General features: G+C 42.0%; 1 protein-coding gene across 1 annotated transcript in view; it reads right to left on the bottom strand.

The window, feature by feature from the left end:
* tusc2a (tumor suppressor 2, mitochondrial calcium regulator a) overlaps positions 1–7,779 on the bottom strand; it is an 11,614-nt gene extending 3,835 nt beyond the window's left edge. The window contains exons 1-3 of the mRNA XM_060918228.1: positions 7,691–7,779; positions 2,610–2,814; positions 2,150–2,270 (exon numbers count right to left, since the gene is read on the bottom strand). Coding sequence (XP_060774211.1) covers positions 2,150–2,270; positions 2,610–2,755 — 267 coding nt within the window. The 5' untranslated portion in view covers positions 2,756–2,814; positions 7,691–7,779. The remainder of the gene's footprint in view (positions 1–2,149; positions 2,271–2,609; positions 2,815–7,690) is intronic.
* Positions 7,780–22,013: the final 14,234 nt, after the last annotated feature.

A 22,013-nucleotide genomic window follows, 5' to 3' on the forward strand; every position in this document is an offset into this window, starting at 1 on the left:
TTACCAGACAAAAGTTTGGACACCCCTACTCATAAGTTTTTCTGTATTTTGACTATTTTCTACATTGTAGAACAATACTGAAGACATTAAAATTATGAAATAACAAACCGAACACATGAAATTATGTGGTAAAAAAAAAGTGTGGAAAAAATATATGCCTCATATTTTAGATTCTTCAAAGTAGCCAGCGTTTACCTTGATGACACTTTGTACACTATTGGCATTATCTTAACCAGCTTCATGAGGTAGTCACCTGGAATGCTTTTCAATTAACAGGTGCCTCGTCAAAAGTTAATTAATAGAATTTCTTGCCTACTTAATGCGTTTGAGATAAAACAGTAAATAATAAAAAAAATACAGTAAATAGCCCTATTCCACACCTGTAGTAATCCATATTGTCAAGAACCGCTCAACTAAGTAAAGAGAAATGACATCCGTCATTACTTTAAGACATGAAGTGACTTTTAATTAATAAAAATAAAGAAAAAAAATACAACCAATTAGAAGATGTGTCCAAACTTTAGACTGGTCCTGTATATACGTACACACAGGGTATTATTACCTCCGCCAATTTTGTTGGAGGAGGTCATGTTTTCACCTCCGTTTGTTTGGTTCCCAACGTAACTCACAAAGTAGTGAATGGATTTTGATGAAATTCTGAGGAAAGGTGGACCATGGACCAAGGAACAATTGATTAGATTTTAATGCAAATCGGAATATATGGTTTGGCGGAGGTATGCACTCTACCGAGTGACTTTCTAGTTGAAGCATGTTGCTGGCATGATTTGGTCAATGCAAAGCAGGTTACTTTTACCAAAGTGTTAGACAGCACTTTCCACTTCTATCATCAAAACACTAACTGAAAGATTCTGAAGATATTCCATCTTAAGAATGGTTCATTGGTCCAGTTTGATTCCAAAGACTTGTGTTGGCCAGTTTTTTAATGCTTTTTCTTTTGTCACCCATTTGTGTATATACACATTTATATCGGAACAGTCCAATACCATTTAGTTACCTGAAACTATTAAAAGTCACACTATAATAATGATAGGCTACAGTCCATGAAATAGGCAAGAATGAAGCATGATTAATAAGTAAGTGGCAATTAATGGCATACAAAAGGCATAAAAATCACCACCTGTCCAATTTCAGACTGACCTTCCAGTATTAAAAAGAGACATTTAAGTCTGGAGTGATTGATTTGCTTACAGAAGCATTCTGGCATAACAGTAGCAGTTAATATGATAGTCATGTACTATTCCATAGTGCAGTCTCTCTAAAACTCGCATTTTGGCAGAATTCACAACTTTGGATTTGTCAATGATCCGTCACTACAACAGCCATGATGCATCACGTAAAAACACCACACAGTCATTTGTAATGCTCTTCACAAACAATTTATCCTGACTGCTAGTGACTATTAATGGTGCTCTGCTTACTTCCTGATAGTTACAGAACACCAAATATGGCCAAAAGTATGTTGACACATGACCATCACAACCAAATGTGGTTCTTCTCCAAACTGTTGCCCCAAAGTTGGAAGCACGCAATTTTCTAGAATGTCTCTGTATGCTGTAGCATTACAACTGTGCTCCAGGCCTCCTCGCCCAACATCAGTGCCTGACCTCAATAATGCTTTTGGGTGAATGAGCAAATCTAAACAGCCACACTTCACAACCTAGTGGAAATCCTTCCCAGAAGACTGCAGGTTATTATAACAGCGAAGGGGACCAAATCTGGAATGGGATGTTCAAAAAGCACACATGGTGTGGTGGTCAGGTGTTTGCATACTTTTGGCCATATAGTGTATTACTATCTAGTAAAACTGCCACCAGGATGTGTGGTAAATAAAAAAGACAAAAGGTTAATTTCTAAAAATAGGATTATTGAGATGCAAAAGAAAAAGGGTTATAACAGAAACTGCAATTTCATCTATATTTGACTCAAAACAGAGACAACCTGAGACAAATTCCTTGTTCTCTCAGCCTCAAGAGAAGAGAAGAGAAGCTGAACCTTTTTCTTGAGAGGTGCAAACATAGCAGATGTAAGGACATCAGAACAGTGACAAACATTTGGGAAACTTTGAAGAATGAAAGGATATCTATTCAATTTCTACAAAACCACCAGTGCTTATCAATTTCAATACTACCTGAGGTATGAGGTTCTTGTGGATCCTCTTCAGCTTTGCCTTCTTTCGGCCGTTTTTAGTCACCACCGTCTCTTCATAGAACTCATGAGCCAGATCTCCATCCTCATCATAATACAGAGAGCTGTGAGCACACAGCAGCAACTAGTCAATCCACGTTTCTCAACAGTCTGAGTAAAACGCAACCTGAAATTTATGAAAAAGCCCACCTATATCTTGATGTTCAAAGATATGAGTATATACACACTATTAATTCTAGTACCAATACATCATAATTTTTGACCAGAGTAGGTGCGACAACTATGCCCGAGAATCTCATGCCCAAACAATAAATTAATACAAATTCTGAAAATGTATTAATCTTATTCTTCTTATTATAAAAGTCAACACAAAACCCAAAGGAAGTAAATCAGTCTTTCAATCCATCCTAATTGTAATTCATGGTGAATTAATAAACATTTACCTCCTCCTTGTAAAGACAAATGGGGTTGCATTTTTGTAGCCACACATTCGGGCTAAAGACTGATCATTGACCCCAGGAGAGTCTCCACTGGCCCCTGAGCCAGTGAAAGGCCAGACTCCTTTAGCTTTGGATCCACTGCCTCCCATCTTTAATGAAAGGGCATCATTACATGGGACTGACAGGTACAATTCTCTGTAGTTCAAGCCTGAAAGAGAAAAAAAAAAGGGCACATGTGGTTGAGCTACAAAGAAACATCAGATTACCCCACCGCATGAGGTTTGCGCTTGTGGTATGGCTTCAAAGCACCACTAAGGTTCCTCCAGTTCTCTTTAATTAGCACTAGAAACCACAACAGCAGGTTCTTATTATAATCTCAAACAGCATATTCCTGGCCAGTGACATAAGCCAACAGTGCAGGTGGCAGTATACTAGAACGATTGGCAATATTTACTAGAGGATATTCAGTACAACAGCCTACAACCAACATACTGGTTCTTATAAGACAGTCCTGAATAACTTAACATGTAGAAGAACACAGTTTAAGAGCTCTTACACACCTCAGATACTGTTAACATAAAGAACTTGAGTAACTAATGATGGTTTTTGTTGGATGAAGGAAAACTTGGTGTGGAAATGTGCTTCCATACATGCAGTGTATTCCCCAAACCAGGGTTTGCAAGTTAGCCAGAAAGTGAAAGGTCACAAAAGTTCCAGATGAACTCTTGTACAGTTACCATGACAACACACTTTCTGAAACTACTCTGAAAAATAACAAGCTACATCTAAAGCTGACTACATTTGGAGTATTTAAGAAGCAAAGATGATTATCTTATGTTTAATAATAATCAAAACATGACCCAACACCAGAGGAAACAAACGATTCTGATTTTGGTTGTCCTACTGAAAATCCCTTTCATCTATTCTACTTTACAGTGAGGAAAAATGATCAGATCAAGCCCGTCTAAAACCTCACATCTTCAATGTGGACATGTTGTCTTTTTGTTTATATAATAAACACTGAGAGGCTCCGGTTGACATTATGGATTTTCTTCAGTGACTGGCACAGTCCTGAAGAAAATAGTACTCTGCCAGTCACTGAAGAGAATCCATAATTACCGGTGCCTCTCAGTGTATGGTATTATTTGCTTTATATCCCTCACCAAAAAATATCCAAACTAAAAGTGTTAACTACAAAGAATTCGAAATAAACCTGAAAAGATATTAGGTCTAACTCTAGCCCGCTAGGCATAATCACGATACATAGATCAACACACACAGAAATGCTCGCGGAGCCACAGCTGTGACTTGAATCAGCCATAAAGCCCGAAATTGTGACATCAGTTCATGGTATAGCTAGGATATACTCCATGACTAAATTACACCATGTCCATTTTTTTTTTTTTAAGATAACTGCTTAATCAGTGGTGGAACTATTTTATGTCAGTCACGTGAGCCATCCTTGGCCAATCCCTGCACGGGAATTTTTTGATGAGGCATATAATATACAATACACACACATTTTATCCAGGAAGATTTCTCTCAATACCAAAGCTATCAGCAGATCTCCGGTACATTAAAAAATAAGTACCTTTAACACAATTTCATTGCTTCTTCTATAGGTGAAGAGACAAAATTGTGAAAATGCAGCATAATAAGTCTTAATATGGTCAAGGTAGGGGTGGCACGGTGGTGTAGTGATTAGCACTGTCGCCTCATAGCAAGAAGGTCCTGTGTTTGAGCCCCGTGGCCGGCAAGGGCCTTTCTGTGTGGAGTTTGCATGTTTATCCCGTGTCCGCGTGGGTTTCCTCCGGGTGCTCCAGTTTCCCCCACAGTCCAAAGACATGCAGGTTAGGTTAACTGGTGACTCTAAATTGACTGCAAGTGTGAATGGGAGTGTGAATGGTTGTTTGTCTCTGTGTCAGCCCTGCGATAATCTGGCGACTTGTCTAGAGTGTACCCCGACTCTCGCCCATAGTCAGCTGGGATAGGCTCCAGCTTGCCTGCGACCCTGTAGGACAGGATAAAGCGGCTAGAGATAACAGATGGATGGATGGTCAAGATACTGGCTTCGGAGACATTCAAATCATTCATCTAGTGTATCATATCCTACCTCGATTGTTTTGGCTGTGCCATTATATATTTATACCCATATTCTACTAGTACGTAGACAAATAATTGTCATCTTATCGTTTACACTTGTCTTTGTTGCAGTTGCTCAGTGTTCAGACTGATGAAAGTTTTGAAATTTTACAGTGCGCTTATTTCCAGCCTCGCCAGGACTGGGTTAGATAACTGTAGCCTGGCTGTTTTACTGCAACTGGCAAATCCACAGACATGGAATCAGGATAATTCAACTCAAGATGTGGCTTTGGGATTTTTCAGTCTCTTATTCTGGAAATGATCCCAGGTCCTTATTGTTTTAATCCAGCAAGAAAACATAGCTGGGTTAATAAGACTTCAAAATTCATGAAAATAAATAAATCATGAACTCCAAAGCATGTAGGTAAAAAAAAAAAGAAGAAAAGCTGAATAACATGCAGGACTACGGCAGAGCAATAGGGCCAGGGTTTTATATTTTATTTGGAAACTTCTGAGAAAAAAACTCTGAATTTTCGAGATTAAAGTCAAAAATTGAGAAAAAAGTCAGAAATTTTGAGAAAAAAGTCAGAAATTTTGAGAAAAAAGTCAGAAATTTTGAGAAAAAGTCAATTTTTGAGAAAAAGTCAGAAATTGAGAAAAAAGTCAGAAATTGAGAAAAAAGTCAAATTGAGAAAAAAGTCAAAATTTGAGAAAAAAGTCAATTTTTGAGAAAAAAGTCAAAATTTTTGAGAAAAAAAAAGTCGAAATTTTTGAGAAAAAAAAAGTCAGAAATCTGTAGAAGGCGGGCTTCCATACGGAAGTGACACTCACTCGCGGCCGGTAGACATGAATGGCTGAGACCAGAGCCATGGAATTCAGAGTTGTGACAACTGGGGTACAGGAAGTCGGTTGGTGATGTGATTCACGTAGATTCAAATACTTCTAGGCAGCGGCTTTCTGTTTGCGAGAGACTAACACAGAACCGCTACATAACAAGCAAAGATTAAGTAGAAACGAATTACATTTACCTTTACCGCACTTTGTGTTCTACAGCCACTTCCTGGAACTAGACACATAGATCGCCATTGACATAGTTCCACTAGTTCCAGGAAGTGGCCGTAGAACACAGAAAGTGCGGTCAAGGTAAATGTAATTCGTTTCTACTTAATCTTTGCTTGTTATGTAGCGGTTCTGTGTTAGTCTCTAGCAAACAGAAAGCCGCTGCCTAGAAGTATTTGAATCTATGTGAATCACATCACCAACCGACTTCCTGTACCCCGGTTGTCACAACTCTGAATTCCATGGCTCTGGTCTCAGCCATTCATGTCTACCGGCCACGAGTGAGTGTCACTTCCGTATGGAAGCCCGCCTTCTACAGATTTCTGACTTTTTTTTTCTTGAAAATTTCAACTTTTTTTCTCGAAAGTTTTGAGATTGTTACTCGAAATTTTTGACTTTAATCTTGAAAATTCTGAGTTTTTTTCTCAGAAATAAAAAAAATATATGTATTTCTTAGTGGAACTATCGCTCTTCCGTACAGGACTACAAGACTGCATAAATATTTTCAAATGAATCAGACTAAACTGGATGATAATAAACCAGGGAAGGTGTGTTAAATGCGAGCAGAGAAAACAAGCAAAGCAAAACACACACACACTTCACAGATACCAGTTATCCCTGAGTGCTATTCAGCATTTTGAGTTCACTCCAAGTCTAATTACACATTTAAACTAAATATTCACCATCTACCTCTATATTTCCATCAGGCTTTGAGCCACGGATTATATTAGCAATTTTGCACAAGACATTGCACAGTATATCTACCTCTATGTTTGCACATTTGTTTGTTTGCCTCTTTTTTTAATGTTATCTTCATTTTTCACTCTACCTTTATATTTTGCATTCCATATGCATTTTATATTTCATATTTTATATACGAGTGATTCCACGCTTATGGGTACTGAAATGGGGACATGAACTTATTCACCTAAAACCATTTCTTTTTTTACCATCAGGTCACAAAACATGTAATCTTAAATGAATATGTTAAAAGATAACTTTAATTTTCTGAGATGTAATAAAAACATATTTATATGCCAAAGTTAAGCCTATGAGTTCCAAAATGATGTCTGTTACATTACTTCTGTTACGATTGTCCATCTCGCGTCTGTTACAAATTAATTACAATCTAGCTATATACCATGTTAATCTTATTGAAAGAATGTGTATGTTTATTCTACTACACATGTTTATTAATTATATTTGCTAAAACATCACCTTCCTATGTTTCAAAAAGTAATTCTACATTGTTAAAATTGAGAATATATATGTCCACAACACTTCTGTTATGTTCTGACTTTGGCATATAAATATGTTTTTATTACATCTCAGAAAATTAAAGTTATCTTTTAACATATCATTCATTAAAGATTACATGTTTTGTGACCTGATGGTAAAAAAACAAATGGTTTTAGGTGAATTTTTAAAAATAAGTTCATGTCCCCATTTCAGTACCCATAAGCGTGGAATCACTCATATATATATATATATATATATATATATATATATATATATATATATATATTTGGTAAGTGTAGTTTGGTCGGGCAGTTGCAAAATAAGAATTTCATTCCCCAATAATAAACCGCTGTGTCTGTTATTGTGTATATGACAAATAAAAATCTTGAATCTACACACGAACCATCTCTGTATCCATCTCTGATTTTCTACCCAAACAGCAAACAATATATTTTCCTCAAAGTTCAGACTCTCGCGAGAACACACTGGTAGTCTTGGTGACTGACACCTGATAGTAAAGACACATAAAAATACTAATATTTCCTGACCCTACTAAATACAGCGTCTGGTTAATATAAATAAAAAAATAAAGAGAATGCTAGTTAGATACCTAGCTATAAGACAACACATAACAGTTTGTTGTTTTATGCAAGGTTGTTCTTGGCATATTAACAACCAAACTCATTTGGCAGCATCATACATACTGTAGTCATGTCATCATTAGCTTTTCGCCACTGCCCATGTTTACACTAAACCCTCGTCTTCATCTTCTTCCTCTTTCTCCTTCTGTTTGGCTTGAAGAGCAGTAAGCGACGACATTATGTACATTACTGCCACCTAGTGATCTGGAGTGCGGACTAGTTCGTCCTCTTCCTTCTGTTTTTTGGTGTTGGTCAATCAGTGGTAAAACACCTCCACCTATTGGACTGGTGTGAGGATTTGGAGTTAAAACTTCTTTTTAACTCCAAAATACAGTGCCTTGCAAAAGTATTCATACCCCTTGAACTTTTTCACATTTTTCCACCTTACAACCACGAACTTAAAAGTTTTTTATTGAGATTTGATGCGATAGACCAACACGGGGCGGCACGGTGGTGTAGTGGTTAGCGCTGTCGCCTCACAGCAAGAAGGTCCAGGTTCGAGCCCTGTGGCCGGCGAGGCCCTTTCTGTGCAGAGTTTGCATGTTCTCCCTGTATCTGCGTGCGGATGCTCCGGTTTCCCCCAAAGACATGAAGGTTAGGTTAACTGGTGACTCTAAATTGATCGTGAGTGTGAATGGTTGTCTGTGTCTATGTGTCAGCCCTGTGATGACCTGGTGACTTGTCCAGGGTGTACCCCGCCTTTCGCCCGTAGTCAGCTGGGATAGGCTCCAGCTTGCCTGCGACCCTGTAGAACAGGATAAAGCGGCTAGAGATAATGAGATGAGATGAATGAAAATGATAAATGGTCTTCAAAATTTTAAACAAATAAAAATGTGGTGTGCATTAGTATTCAGCCCCCCTGCGTCAATACTTTGTAGATCCACCTTTTGCTGCAATTACAGCTGCAAGTCTTTTGTGGTATGTCTCTACCAGCTTTGCACATCTAGACACTGACATTTTTGCCCATTCTTCTTTGCAAAATAGCTCAAGCTCAGCCAGATTGGATGGAGAGCATCTGTGAACAGCAATTTTCAAGTCTTGCCACAGATGCTCAATGGGATTTAGGCCTGGACTTTGACTGGGCCATTCTAACACATGAATATTCTTTGATCTAAACCATTCCATTGTAGCTCTGGCTGTATGTTTAGGGTCATTGTCTTGCTGGCAGGTGAATATCCTTCCCAGTCTCAAGTCTTTTGCAGCCTCCAACAGGTTTTCTTCCAGGATTGCCCTGTATTTAGCTCCATCCATCTTCCCATCAACTCTGACCAGCTTCCCTGTCCCTGCTGAAGAAAAGCATCCCCATAGCATGATGCTGCCACCACCATGTTTCACAGTGGGGATGGTGTGTGCAGGGTGATGAGCAGTGTTAGTTTTCCGCCACACATAGCACTTTGCATTTAGGCCAGAAAGTTCAACTTTGGTTTCATCTGACCAAAGCACCTTCTTCCACATGTTTGCTGTGTCCCCTACATGGCTTCTTATGCCTGTCTTTCAACAATGGCTTTCTTCTTGCCACTCTTCCAAAAAGGCCAGATTTGTGGAGTGTACGACTTATAGTTGTCCTGTGCACAGATTCTCCCACCTGAGCTGTGGATTTCTGCAGCTTCTCAAGAGTGATCATGGGCCTCTTGGCTGCTTCTCTGACCAGTGCTCTCCTTGCTTGCTCTGTCAGTTGAGGTGGACGGCCATGTCTTGGTAGGTTTGCAGTTGTGCCATACTTTTTCCATTTTTGAATGATGGATTGAACAGTGTTTCTTGAGATGTTCAGAGCTTGGGATATTTTTTATAACCTAACCCTGCTTTAAACTTCTTCAGAACTTTATCCCTGACCTGTCTGGTGAGTTCTTTGGTCTTCATGATGCTGTTTGTTCTTCTGTGCTCTCTAACAAACCACTGAGGCCTTCACAGAACAAGTGTATTTATGCTGAGAGTAAATTACACACAGTAGGACTCTATTAACTAATTAGATGACTTCTGAAGACAATTGATTGCACTGGATTGTATTTAGAGGTATCAGAGTACAGGGGGCTGAATACTAATGCACACCACATTTTTCAGATTTTTATTTGTTTAAAATTTTGAAGACCATTTATCATTTTCATTTCACTTCACAATTATGTGCTACTCTGTGTTGCTCTATCACATAAAATCTCAATAAAAAACTTTTAAGTTCGTGATTGTAAGGTGGAAAAAGTTCAAGGGGTATGAATACTTTTGCAAGGCACTGTACATTCCACAGAGCCCTTGAGTACAGCTTTATTAACAGAATCAATCTATCACTGAATACTTCAATGTGTACAACAATCATAGATAGATAGAAAGAACTTTATTGATCCCTTTGGGAGGGTTCCCTCAGGGAAATTAAAATTCCAGCAGCATCATTACAGGATAAACAGAGAATAGAAAATAAAGAAAACTTCTAGATAAATTAAGTATTAACATATGCAAACATAAAAAATAAAATATGAAAACGGTCCAGCAGGAGAGGTATTGCACATTATATTGCACATTTAGATTAGATTAGATTAGATTAGATATAACTTTATTGATCCCTTTGGGAGGGTTCCCTCAGGGAAATTAAAGTTCCACTAGCATCATTATAGGATAAACAGAGAATAGAATAGAAAAAAGAGAGAACTTCTAGATAAATTAAGTCTTTAGAAAACTTCTAGATAAATAAATTAAGTATTTACATATATAAATATATTAAAAAGATATGAAAAAAGTCCAGCAGGAGAGGTATTGCACATTGTCCAGTATTGCTTTTTGTCAGCCTAGGCTACTGCTCCTTCCCGTCCTCTGTCCTCCTGTTACCCTTCCTCCCCCCCAGACAGGAGTTGTACGGTCTGATGGTGTGAGGGACAAAGGAGTTTTTAAGTCTGTTAGTCCTGTACTTGGGAAGGAGCATTCTGTCACTGAACAGGCTCCTCTGGTTGCTGATGACAGTGTGCAGAGGGTGACTGGCATCGTCCATGATGTTCAGTATTTTGTCTATGGACCCTTTTCACGTGACATCATGACAAACGCGGCCGCCATTTTGGACATGTACTACCAGTAGTTTACCACAGCCAACATTGAGGAACGGCAGCAAAGAAAGTGTTTATTTTCAGCAAGACTTCCATCATGCCACTATATTGTTGTGCACCTGGATGTAGTAACCATCAACAAACAAGGCAAGGGTTATCATTTTATCGGATCCCGGTAGATGCTGACCGACAGAGAAGATGGATAGCGGCATACCAACGCTTGTGTAGTGACCACTTCGTTGGAGGTAAGACGAATAAAATTAGCCAGAAAAGGCATTACATTGCTGTTAACATTCCATTCTAGTTTACTGTAATTATGATCTGGCAGCTATTTACACCGGATCCAGTGTAAATAGCTGCCGGAGCCAACGTCCGAGGTTCCGGAGCCCGCTAGCTCGCGGCTGGCTGGAGCACGCTAGCTCGCGGCCAGCCGGAGCGCGCTCCGGCAAGCTCGGACGTTGGCTCCGGCAGCTATTTACACTGGATCCGGTGTAAATAGCTGCCAGATCATAATTACAGTAAACTAGTAAATACAGTTTTCTGCATCTCGCTCCTTTTTCTTTTATGTTTGTCGCCTTCCTCGCATTCAAACCAATTCGAGCCAAAGTCCACTACATGTCCAAAATGGCGGTCGCGTTTAAGAAGGTCACGTGACTGAAAAGGGTCTATAGACCCTTTTCACGTGACGTCATGACAAATGCGGCCGCCATTTTGGACATGTACTACCAGTAGTTTACCACAGCCAACATTGAGGAACGGCAGCAAAGAAAGTTTTTACTTTCAGCAAGACTTCCATCATGCCACTATATTGTTGTGCACCTGGATGTAGTAACCATCAACAAACAAGGCAAGGTTTATCATTTTATCGGATCCCGACGGAGAAGATGGATAGCGGCCATAAACAGGAAAGACTGGCAGCCCTCGGCATACCAACGCTTGTGTAGTGACCACTTTGTTGGAGGTAAGACGAATAAAATTAGCCAGAAAAGGCATTACATTGCTGTTAACATTCTGTGGCGGCGAGTGTGTAACCAAATAGGTTAAAATAACCCATTGTAACCTCTTTGTTCTTCTGTAGTAGCTATTGTTGACTAGCTAATGTCAACAACATAGTAGCTAGTATGTTACTGTAGCAATGTTTATGTTCAGTCATTTGGATGACTGTTAAAACCTTTCAGTCTCAAGTTTTTCCTTTACTGTATTTACTAGTTTACTGTAATTATGATCCGGCAGCTATTTACACCGGATCCAGTGTAAATAGCTGCCGGAGCCAACGTCTGAGGTTCCAGAGCGCGCTCTGGAACCTCGGACGTTGGCTCCGGCAGCTATTTACCTGTACAGGGCTTAATTTGAGGGAGAGCAAGCCGGAGCGCGCTCCGGAACCTCGGACGTTGGCTCTGGCAGCTATTTACACTGGATCCGGTGTAAATAGCTGCCGGATCATAATTACAGTAAACTAGTAAATACAGTAAAGGGAAAAACTTGAGACTGAAAGGTTTTAACAGTCATTCAAATGACTGAACATAAACATTGCTACAGTAACATACTAGCTACTATGTTGTTGACATTAGCTAGTGCTAACAGCTAGCTGCTAGTGCACTGCTACAACACAGACACCGACCGTAATAGGTCATTGCCTGGTAACAGCAAATTTATAACGGGCCATGTCTCAACAGACTAAGAAGTTATTTCAATGACATTTAATAACATTTTGTTTATCCTGAGAACCGAAAGTAAATGAAAATGTGAACAAACCTTAGCCGTAATAAGATGGCGACCACCGGCTCCAGGGACGACCCGCTGATGTAGGCATGTTACCTAGCCTGACACAAAATATTTGTAGGCATCCAAACTCTTATACGCTTTCAGATCAATACCTGTGTATGGTGATGGGTTTTTAACGACATAGGTATACAGATCATGTGGGCCGAAGTCAGGTAAAGACGAGGGCTTCGTGTACTTCCGTACGTCAGTGAACAATCCTGGTGGAAGCAGGTAAACGTCGTTCTCTAAGCCTGCTAACATCAATTTTTGCAAATACCTCTCCCTCTGCTCGCCCTGTAAATGCCCTACGTCGCTGGATAGTGAAGGTGTTTTCTGCATCTTGCTCCTTTTTCTTTTATGTTTTTCGTTTGTCGCCTTCCTTGCATTCAAACTGATTCGAGCCGAAGTCCACTACATGTCCAAAATGGCGGTCGCGTTTAAGAAGGTCACGTGACTGAAAAGGGTCTATAGTCGTCTTCTCTGCCACCGTCACCAGAGAGTTCAGCTTCATGCCGACCATAGAGCCGGCCCGCCTGATCAGATTGTCCAGCCTGGATGTGTCCTTCTTGGATGTGCTGCTCCTCCCCAGCACACCACGGTGTAAAACAGGACACTGGTGACCACAGACTGACAGAACATCCACAGGAGTTTCCTGCAGATGTTAAAGGACCGCAGCCTCCTCAGGAAGTACAGCCTGCTCTGTACCTTCCTGTACAGGTGGTTGGTGTTACAAGTCCAGTCCAGCTTGCTGTCCAGCCACAGCCCGAGGTACTTGTAGGAATCCACAGCCTCCACCTCGACTCCCTCGATCAGAACTGGTCGTGACCTTGGTCTGGACCTCCCAATGTCAATGACCAGCTCCTTGGTCTTCGAGGTGTTGAGCTGCAGATGGTTCCTATTGCACCAAACAGCAAAGTCCCTCACCAGGCTCCTATACTCCTCCTCTCTGTTGTCCCTGATACACCCCACTATGGCTGTGTCATCAGCGAACTTCTGAATGTGACACAGCTCCGAGTTGTAGCAGAAGTCCACGGTGTACAGGGTGAAGAGAAGAGGGGCCAGCACCATGCCCTGGGGTGCTCCGGTGCTGCTAATCACAGTGTCAGATGTGATGTCCTTCAGCCTGATGTACTGCGGCCTGTCGGTGAGGTAGCTGGAGATCCAAGCGACCAGGCAGGGGTCCACTCGCATCCTGTTCAGTTTGTTCTGAAGCATAAGGGGCTGGATGGTATTGAAAGCACTCGAGAAGTCCAAAAAGAGGATCCTCACTATGCCATTTCCCTTATCCAGATGCGAGTGGGCTCGGTGTAGCAGGTAGAGGATGGCATCTTCCACACCAACACCTTCCTGGTATGCAAATTGCAGACAGTCCTGGGTGTGTTGCACCTGGGATCTGAGGAGGCTGAGGAAGATCCGTTCCAACGTCTTCATCAGATGTGAAGTGAGTGCCACCGGTCGGAAATCGTTCAGCTCTCTGGGCCGGTTCTTCCTAGGAACTGGAACGATGCATGATGTCTTCCAGAGGGTGGGCACTCTCCCCAGCTGCAGGCTGAGGTTGAAGATACGTTGGAGTGGTTCACCCAGTTCAGCAGCGCAAGTCTTCTGTAGTCGGGGACACACCTTGTCCGGGCCTGCTGCTTTCCTAGGGTGAAGCTTCCTCAGTTGACCTCTGACCTGGTCTGCAGTGATGCATGGAGGAGTCTGTGTTGAAGTAGGGGAGAAGGAGGAGGGGGCTGCTGCGATGACTGGGGGGAGGTGTGTTGAGGGAAGAAGGAGAGATGGCTGCAGTGAGGGGAAGGGTGGGGGGATGTGGACTGGTTGAACTGGTTGAAAAAGTCATTCAGCTCATTCGCCCTCTCCACTCTCTGGTCACAACTCTGGTCTTTGTGTTGTAGCCTGTGATGGTTTTCACACCTTCCCAGACCTCCCTTATGCTGTTCTCCTTCAGCTTCTGCTCCACCTTTCTCCTGTAGCTGTCCTTAGCTTCCCTCACACAGCATTTCACCTCCTGCTGTGCTGCTTTCATCACCTCCCTGTTCCTACTCCTAAAGGCGGCCTTCTTCCTGTTGAGGACAGCTTTGACTTCCTGTGTTACCCATGGCTTGTTATTAGGGTAACAATGTACAGTCTTAGCAGGGGAGACCACGTCTGCACAGAAGTTGAGGTAATCCGTCAGACAGTGTGTCAACCCCTCCATGTCCTCTGTGAGTGTGTGTGTGTGAGATTGTTGGGCCCTGTGACAGATTGGAGACCTGGCCAAAGTGAACCCTGCCTCCCGCCTGAAGTCAGCTGGGATTGGCTCCAGCTTGGGCCTTTCACATGACATCATTGTAACTGCAGATTTGTTTATGTAGCCATATTGCCAGGCGAGCTTTGTGTTTGACAACGACTGGCAGAAGTGGATGCGAGTGATTGTATGCCCAATTTCGTAAACATCTACAGATAAACTTGTAGAAGTTACATTTAAAAGAAACCTACAGTGGTTTTGGATGTAATAACAGACATAAATATAAGCCTGGTTTAAGTTTTCACTGCTTCCTGGCGAACACAAAGATGAGAAAAATGTCGAGCTGCAGTTAAACAGGAAGACTGGATAATAAAAACATTCCTGTGTGTGGAGAACATTTTATATTAGATTAGTATGAAAGCTTTGTGCACCTGTTATTTCTCCTAACACTCCTAAAACTCAAGACCATTCAGTTATAAAAATCCTATTTACCCCTTTCACATATCCCACAATCCACTGCGCGGTTGGGAACTTCTGGTGGCCAGGCCCAGGGTGCTGATAATGGTACAAAAACCAATATTGGGCTGTATAATCAGGTTCGGCAGCATGGTCATGCTGTGGTTAGCACTGTCGCCTCATAGCAAGAAGGTTCTGGGTTTGAGCCCAGTGGCCGATGGGGGCCTTTCTGTGTGGAGTTTGCATGTTCTCCCCGTGTCTGCGTTGGTTTCCTCCGGGTGCTCTGGTTTCCCCCACAGTCCAAAGACATGCAGGGTAGGTTAATTGGTGGCTCTAAATCGACTGTAGGTGTGAATGTGAGTGTGAATGGTTGTTTGTCTCTATGTGTTAGCCCTGCAATGATCTGGTGACTCGTCCAGGGTGTACCCCGCCTCTCGCCCATAGTCAGCTGGGATAGGCTCCAGCTTGCCTATGACCTTGCACAGGATAAGCAGCTACAGATAATGGATGGATGGATAATCAGTTTTGATGTTCAAATATTATTATGTTCAAATATGTTAAAATATCATATGTTCAAATATTATTACAGGTTTACATGGTCTCACAGATTTTTTTCAAGATTAATACTTCTTGAAATGATTGCACATTTACAATCATCAATGTAAATGTATACTGTTTTTGGCCAGAGTTATAGTGCTGAGTAGTTGGAACATGTATTTCATGTAAATAATGCAGAAAGTGAAAGGGCTGTATGGGCGATAATATAAGGATGACTGATTAAAAGCTTCTGTGCTGACGAAAAATACCATGGAACCAGTAACTAGACAAATACAAGTAATCTAATAACATCACATTTCACCTTGCATCTGATATTTGAACATCAAAACTGATTATTTAGCCCAATATTGTTTTTTGTACCGTTATCAGCAGCCTGGGCCTGGCCACCGGAAGTTCCCAACTGCACAGTGGATTGTGGGATATGTGAAAGGGGTGAATAGATTTAGAGCTAGCCTTGGTGTACTCAAGTAGGAATATCAGATGCTCATTGGCCCTGCTGTGAAAGTTCTGCATGCAAACGCTCATCTAAGTTTCCAAATCTATCATTGCTTAACTCTTGAATATTTTCTATTGTGAATACTATCATTAAAAAGCTTATAATTTCTGCTTTCCAAAGAAATTTATCTCATTAAGATCTGTTCAGTACTTTGGGAGTAACGACATGTTGAAGTTGGTACAACAGAGTCCACTCTCTGCTCGCGGGACGTCAGGAAACTGCCGATGCTTTTTGAGTCATGGGAAAGTGGTCAGGCTCTCTTCTGATCAGTTTCCAACTGGATTACTTGTGAATATCAATCAGATAACTTTTATTGGGAAGTTCTCTAACTCTCACTCTTTCTGATGAAGTATTCAGCAAAATTTTCTGTCAGCTAGTTTTGATGTTATGATTCATGGGAGACTGAAGTGAGTTTTCATAGCTTTACCTACTTTTTTTTTCAAATCAAACTAATTCATGTAAATAAATAACTATTTTAGAATATAACTGTAGTTGTTTTGATGAAACATTTTGAGATTTTAGTGGTCAGAATGATATTTAAAAAAAACAGAAGTCAGAAACGCGAGTGTCAATTTCAATTCAATTCATTGGAATTGTTTATTGGATGTGGCTCATACAGTTTTTTTTGAGGTTCGCCTTGAAAGCTGTGAATATTAATTGAAAAAAGAATCATTTATATTCTTTAATATAAACACTAGTAGGCCCTACTTTTGTTGAAAATGATACAATACAAAGTTCCATCCACATGCTTTGAGTATTTTGAATAGGTGTGCTGCAAACATTTTGCTTAAGAAAGGCTTGACATCGAAAAATCATCTGTGAAAAAATTTTATTGTTTCGTTAATGCTTATTTATGCATATTTTATAATTGATATTAATTTCTCCTTCTTTGTGATGTATAAATGAGAGTTAAGATCAGCTTTATATTGCACAAATAAAGCCATTTGTTGAAAATTTGAAGGAGAGTGTATGAATTTAACGTTTTTTACCTAATTATAATAATTAATGCTAATTAAATATGAATTTGCATAACTGGTTTTTACTATTTTTCAAATTTTGTCTTCAGTATTCAACCATCTATGCGCCTGCCAATTTCCATGCAAATATCTTGAAAATAAAAAAAGTTATTAAGAAAAAACATTTGATCTCATTCATTAATGAGGCCCATTTTGGACCATGTTATCCTCATACATAATATTATGTCAGTTTTCTAAAAATTAAGCTGTTTTTTTTCAATCTTTGATTTGTAATATTTCAAGAATGAATAAACCTATTTTAATTCTGTAAAAAGTATGTTGTTCTGCAATCATTTCTGAATTCAGCGAGACCAGTTTCAAGCAATTTGGGTTGAATTTGAATTTTCACCTGATATGCCGATCTCAAGTTAACATTCAATAAGTCTGTAAGTTGGCGTATCATGGACAGAACTTTGGTCTTGATAGTAAAGTTTTTAAGATTGTATGGTCTAATACTCAGTACAGTCTACTGGTACATACACAAGGGCATCATACTTTGCAGCTCTACTACACTACTAAAAAACATGCCAAATGGCAAATGTCTGAATGTTAAAATGTATATCTGGATGTGAGCTTTGGACGCAATATATTTTATTCGACCTAAAGCTTGGCAAGACTAGCAGCATGTTTATGTATTGATAATGTAAACGAGGATAAACACCATAAAATATGCTAGATCTAGGCCCTGGCTTGTTTATTACTATGAGAAGTCCACGTTTGAGCTTACCTTTGTCATAATAAGGTATTTTTCTTTCTCTGGAATTTTCCTCAACATTCCAGCACAAAACTTGCCTCAAAATATTGGTAGGTATATTTACTTTTGGAAGCCTTAGGCATCTCTGGTGTATTTAGAAGTCCCAAATACTAAATAGTAGTGCTGTCACCTTACAGCAAGAAGGTCCTGGGTTCGAGCCCCGTGGCCGGCGAGGGCCTTTCTGTGCGGAGTTTGCATGTTCTCCCCGTGTCCGCGTGGGTTTCCTCCGGGTGCTCCGGTTTCCCCCCACAGTCCAAAGACATGCAGGTTAGGTTAACTGGTGGCTCTAAATTGACCGTAGGTGTGAATGTGAGTGTGAATGGTTGTCTGTGTCTATGTGTCAGCCCTGTGATGACCTGGCGACTTGTCCAGGGTGTACCCCGCCTTTCGCCCGTAGTCAGCTGGGATAGGCTCCAGCTTGCCTGCGACCCTGTAGAAGGATAAAGCGGCTAGAGATAATGTGATGTGATGTGAAATACTAAATAGTTCAGGATGTCGTCATGTCCCAAATCTGGTAGCTGGTTTGCTGTACACTTTTCAAGTGGAATAAATACATGCCTGCCTGTTTCAGCCTTTGGATGTAATGCAATTTGCTGGTATAATCTAAATTTTTAATTGTTTCAGAGAGATTGTACTGACTGCAGTCGTCTCTATTTTCATTATTAACTACAGCCATGTTTCTTTGTTTGCCTGGCAATATGGCGGACGCTGCGTTATAAACAAAAATCTGTGATGTTAGTGAAAAGCCTGGGAGAGCAGGGAGACTTGGGACAAGTTTTCTGCTTTTGTAGATTGTTTGAAATTCTTTGCAGGTAGCGTCACATTCATATTGCATTAGAGAGTATTTACTATAGACCCTTTTCAGTCACGTGACCTTCGTAAACGCGACCACCATTTTGGACATGTAGCGGACTTCGGCTCGAATCAGTTTGAATGCGAGGAAGGCGACAAACGGAGAACATACAAGAAAAAGGAGCGAGATGCAGAAAACACCTTCACTATCCAGCGACGTAGGGCATTTACAGGGCGAGCAGAGGGAGAAATAACAACAGTAACGACACATTAGCAACGCCGTACAGAAATAACGGTTTATGGCACAGACCCTTTCGGTTCTCGCTCATCTAGCTGCTACAATGACTGCTTAGACTGCAACAATAATACCTAACACACATTTAAGTATCCGTCGTAAAGACGTGAAACTCGTCGAGTGACGAGTGTGTTCATTGATAAGCTAACACAATCTAAAAGTAGACATACCATCACACTGCCCTGGCGCTGGGTACAGTTTACCTTCTATGGCTTGTGCACTCACTATTTGCCATCACTTTCTCCAACCGCTGTTAGAGATTACAGGGAACGGCCTGGATTTAAGAGACAAATACATGTTCCTCTCAGCGGATCATCAGATTAACGTTTTTAAAAGCGATTAGTGTGCACACAGCAACACCAATACACGATTCGTCTGCACACAGCAACACCAATTGAGGTATTTCACTCACGTGACCAAGTCATGTGATGCTGCCATTTTGGACGGCACGGCTCGAATCAGTTTGAATGCGAGGAAGGCAACAAACGAAAAACATAAAAGAAAAAGGAGCGAGATGCAGAAAACACCTTCACTATCCAGTGATGTAGGGCATTTACAGGGCGAGCAGAGGGAGAGGTATTTGCAAAAATTGAGGTTAGCAGGCTTAGAGAACGACGTTTACCTGCTTCCACCAGGATTGTTCACTGACGTACAGAAGTACACGAAGCCCTCGTCTTTACCTGACTTCGGCCCACATGATCTGTATACCTATGTCGTTAAAAACCCATCGCCATACACAGGTATTGATCTGAAAGCGTATAAGAGTTTGGATGCCTACAAATATTTTGTCAGGCTGGGTAACATGCCTACATCAGTGGGTCATCCCTGGAGCCGGTGGTCGCCATCTGATTACAGCTAAGGTTTGTTCACATTTTCATTTACTTTTGGTCCTCAGGATAAACAAAATGTTATTGTCATTGAAATAACTTCTTAGTCTGTTGAGACATGGCCCGTTATAAATTTGCTGTTACCAGGCAATGACCAAGAACTGTATTATTAGGGTCGGTGTCTGTGTTGTAGCAGTGTACTAGCAGCTAGCTGTTAGCACTAGCTAATGTCAACAACATCGTAGCTAGTATGTTACTGTAGCAATATTTACGTTCAGTCATTTGGATGACTGTTAAAACCTTTCAGTCTCAAGTTTTTCCTTTACTGGATTTACTAGTTTACTGAGCTAGCGCGCTCAGCCAAACCGGGAGCCATCGCGCGCGCTCCGGCCGGGCCGGGAGCCATCGCGCGCGCTCCGGCCGGGCCGGGAGCCATCGCGCGCGCTCCGGCCGGGCCGGGAGCCATCGCGCGCGCTCCGGCCGGGCCGGGAGCCATCGCGCGCTCTCCGGCCGGGCCGGGAGCCATCGCGCGCTCTCCGGCCGGGCCGGGAGCCATCGCGCGCTCTCCGGCCGGGCCGGGAGCCATCGCGCGCTCTCCGGCCGGGCCGGGAGCCATCGCGCGCTCTCCGGCCGGGCCGGGAGCCATCGCGCGCTCTCCGGCCGGGCCGGGAGCCATCGCGCGCTCTCCGGCCGGGCCGGGAGCCATCGCGCGCTCTCCGGCCGGGCCGGGAGCCATCGCGCGCTCTCCGGCCGGGCCGGGAGCCATCGCGCGCTCTCCGGCCGGGCCGGGAGCCATCGCGCGCTCTCCGGCCGGGCCGGGAGCCATCGCGCGCTCTCCGGCCGGGCCGGGAGCCATCGCGCGCTAGCTCAGTAAACTAGTAAATCCAGTAAAGGAAAAACTTGAGACTGAAAGGTTTTAACAGTCATCCAAATGACTGAACGTAAATATTGCTACAGTAACATACTAGCTACTGTTGTTGACATTAGCTAGCTTGCCGTCCAAAATGGTGGACACCGGGGCGTCACGTGACCCTGTGACGTCAGGTGAAATACCTCAATACACGATTCGTCTGCACACAGCAACACCAATACACGGATACGCTCTGCTCCGCAGGCATCCTGCGCTCCAAATCACTCCGCCCTGAACAGCGAGTGCCCTCTGGAGGGTGCGCACTCCGGCCCTGCGCAGCTCACAGAGCGCGCGAGTGAAGTGCACAAGCCACGATTCGGGACTGAGCCGCTGTGTGTGTGATCCCAGCGCAGATCATTTACCACTCGCAAGTGGAAGGATGGCAAGCCTAAAGACAATCTTTTTTTTTTTGTTACATAGTCAAGAGAGGTGTCGGATCACCGGATCCAGTGTAAATAGCTGCCGGAGCCAACGCCCGAGGTTCCGGAGCGCGCTCCGGCTTGCTCCCCCTCAAATTAAGCGCTGTTTGTAGGACACTGCCTCTGATCTGTCCTACAGTCTACCAACAGCAAAGGAACACAACGCTAGCTAATGTCGTTAGCTAATAGCTACTACAGAAGAACAAAGAGGTTACAATGAGTTATTTTAGCCTATTTGGTTACACACTCGCCGCCACAGAATGTTAACAGCAATGTAATGCCTTTTCTGGCTAATTTTATTCGTCTTACCTCCAACAAAGTGGTCACTACACAAGCGCTGGTATGCCGAGGGCTGCCAATCTGTTACTGGCCGCTATCCATCTTCTCCGTCGGGATCCGATAAAATGATAACCCTTGCCTTGTTTGTTGATGGTTACTACATCCAGGTGCACAACAATATAGTGGCATGATGGAAGTCTTGCTGAAAATAAACACTTTCTTTGCTGCCGTTCCTCAATGCTGGCTGTGGTAAACTACTGGTAGTACATGTCCAAAATGGCGGCCGCGTTGTTGTTGTTGTGGGATTTAGGGTCGCTCCCATCAAGTGATGCTATGGCGACCTGTAACAAAAATACTGAGGTCAAGACCTCACTAAGTGTTTCTATATACATTTGCAATATATAGTACTTATAGGTACTATCTGTATCAGTTATTTACACCACAAGTGTATTGAAACCAAACCCAACATAATATGGACCTTCATTAATGATTTCCCTATAATACAACTTTAACACCCTAATCTAAAAGTGCTTATCCTGAAATGGAAAATTGAAAAGTCCCAAT

Source organism: Neoarius graeffei, chromosome 4 (genome assembly GCF_027579695.1).
Source record: "Neoarius graeffei isolate fNeoGra1 chromosome 4, fNeoGra1.pri, whole genome shotgun sequence".
NCBI lineage: Eukaryota > Metazoa > Chordata > Actinopteri > Siluriformes > Ariidae > Neoarius > Neoarius graeffei.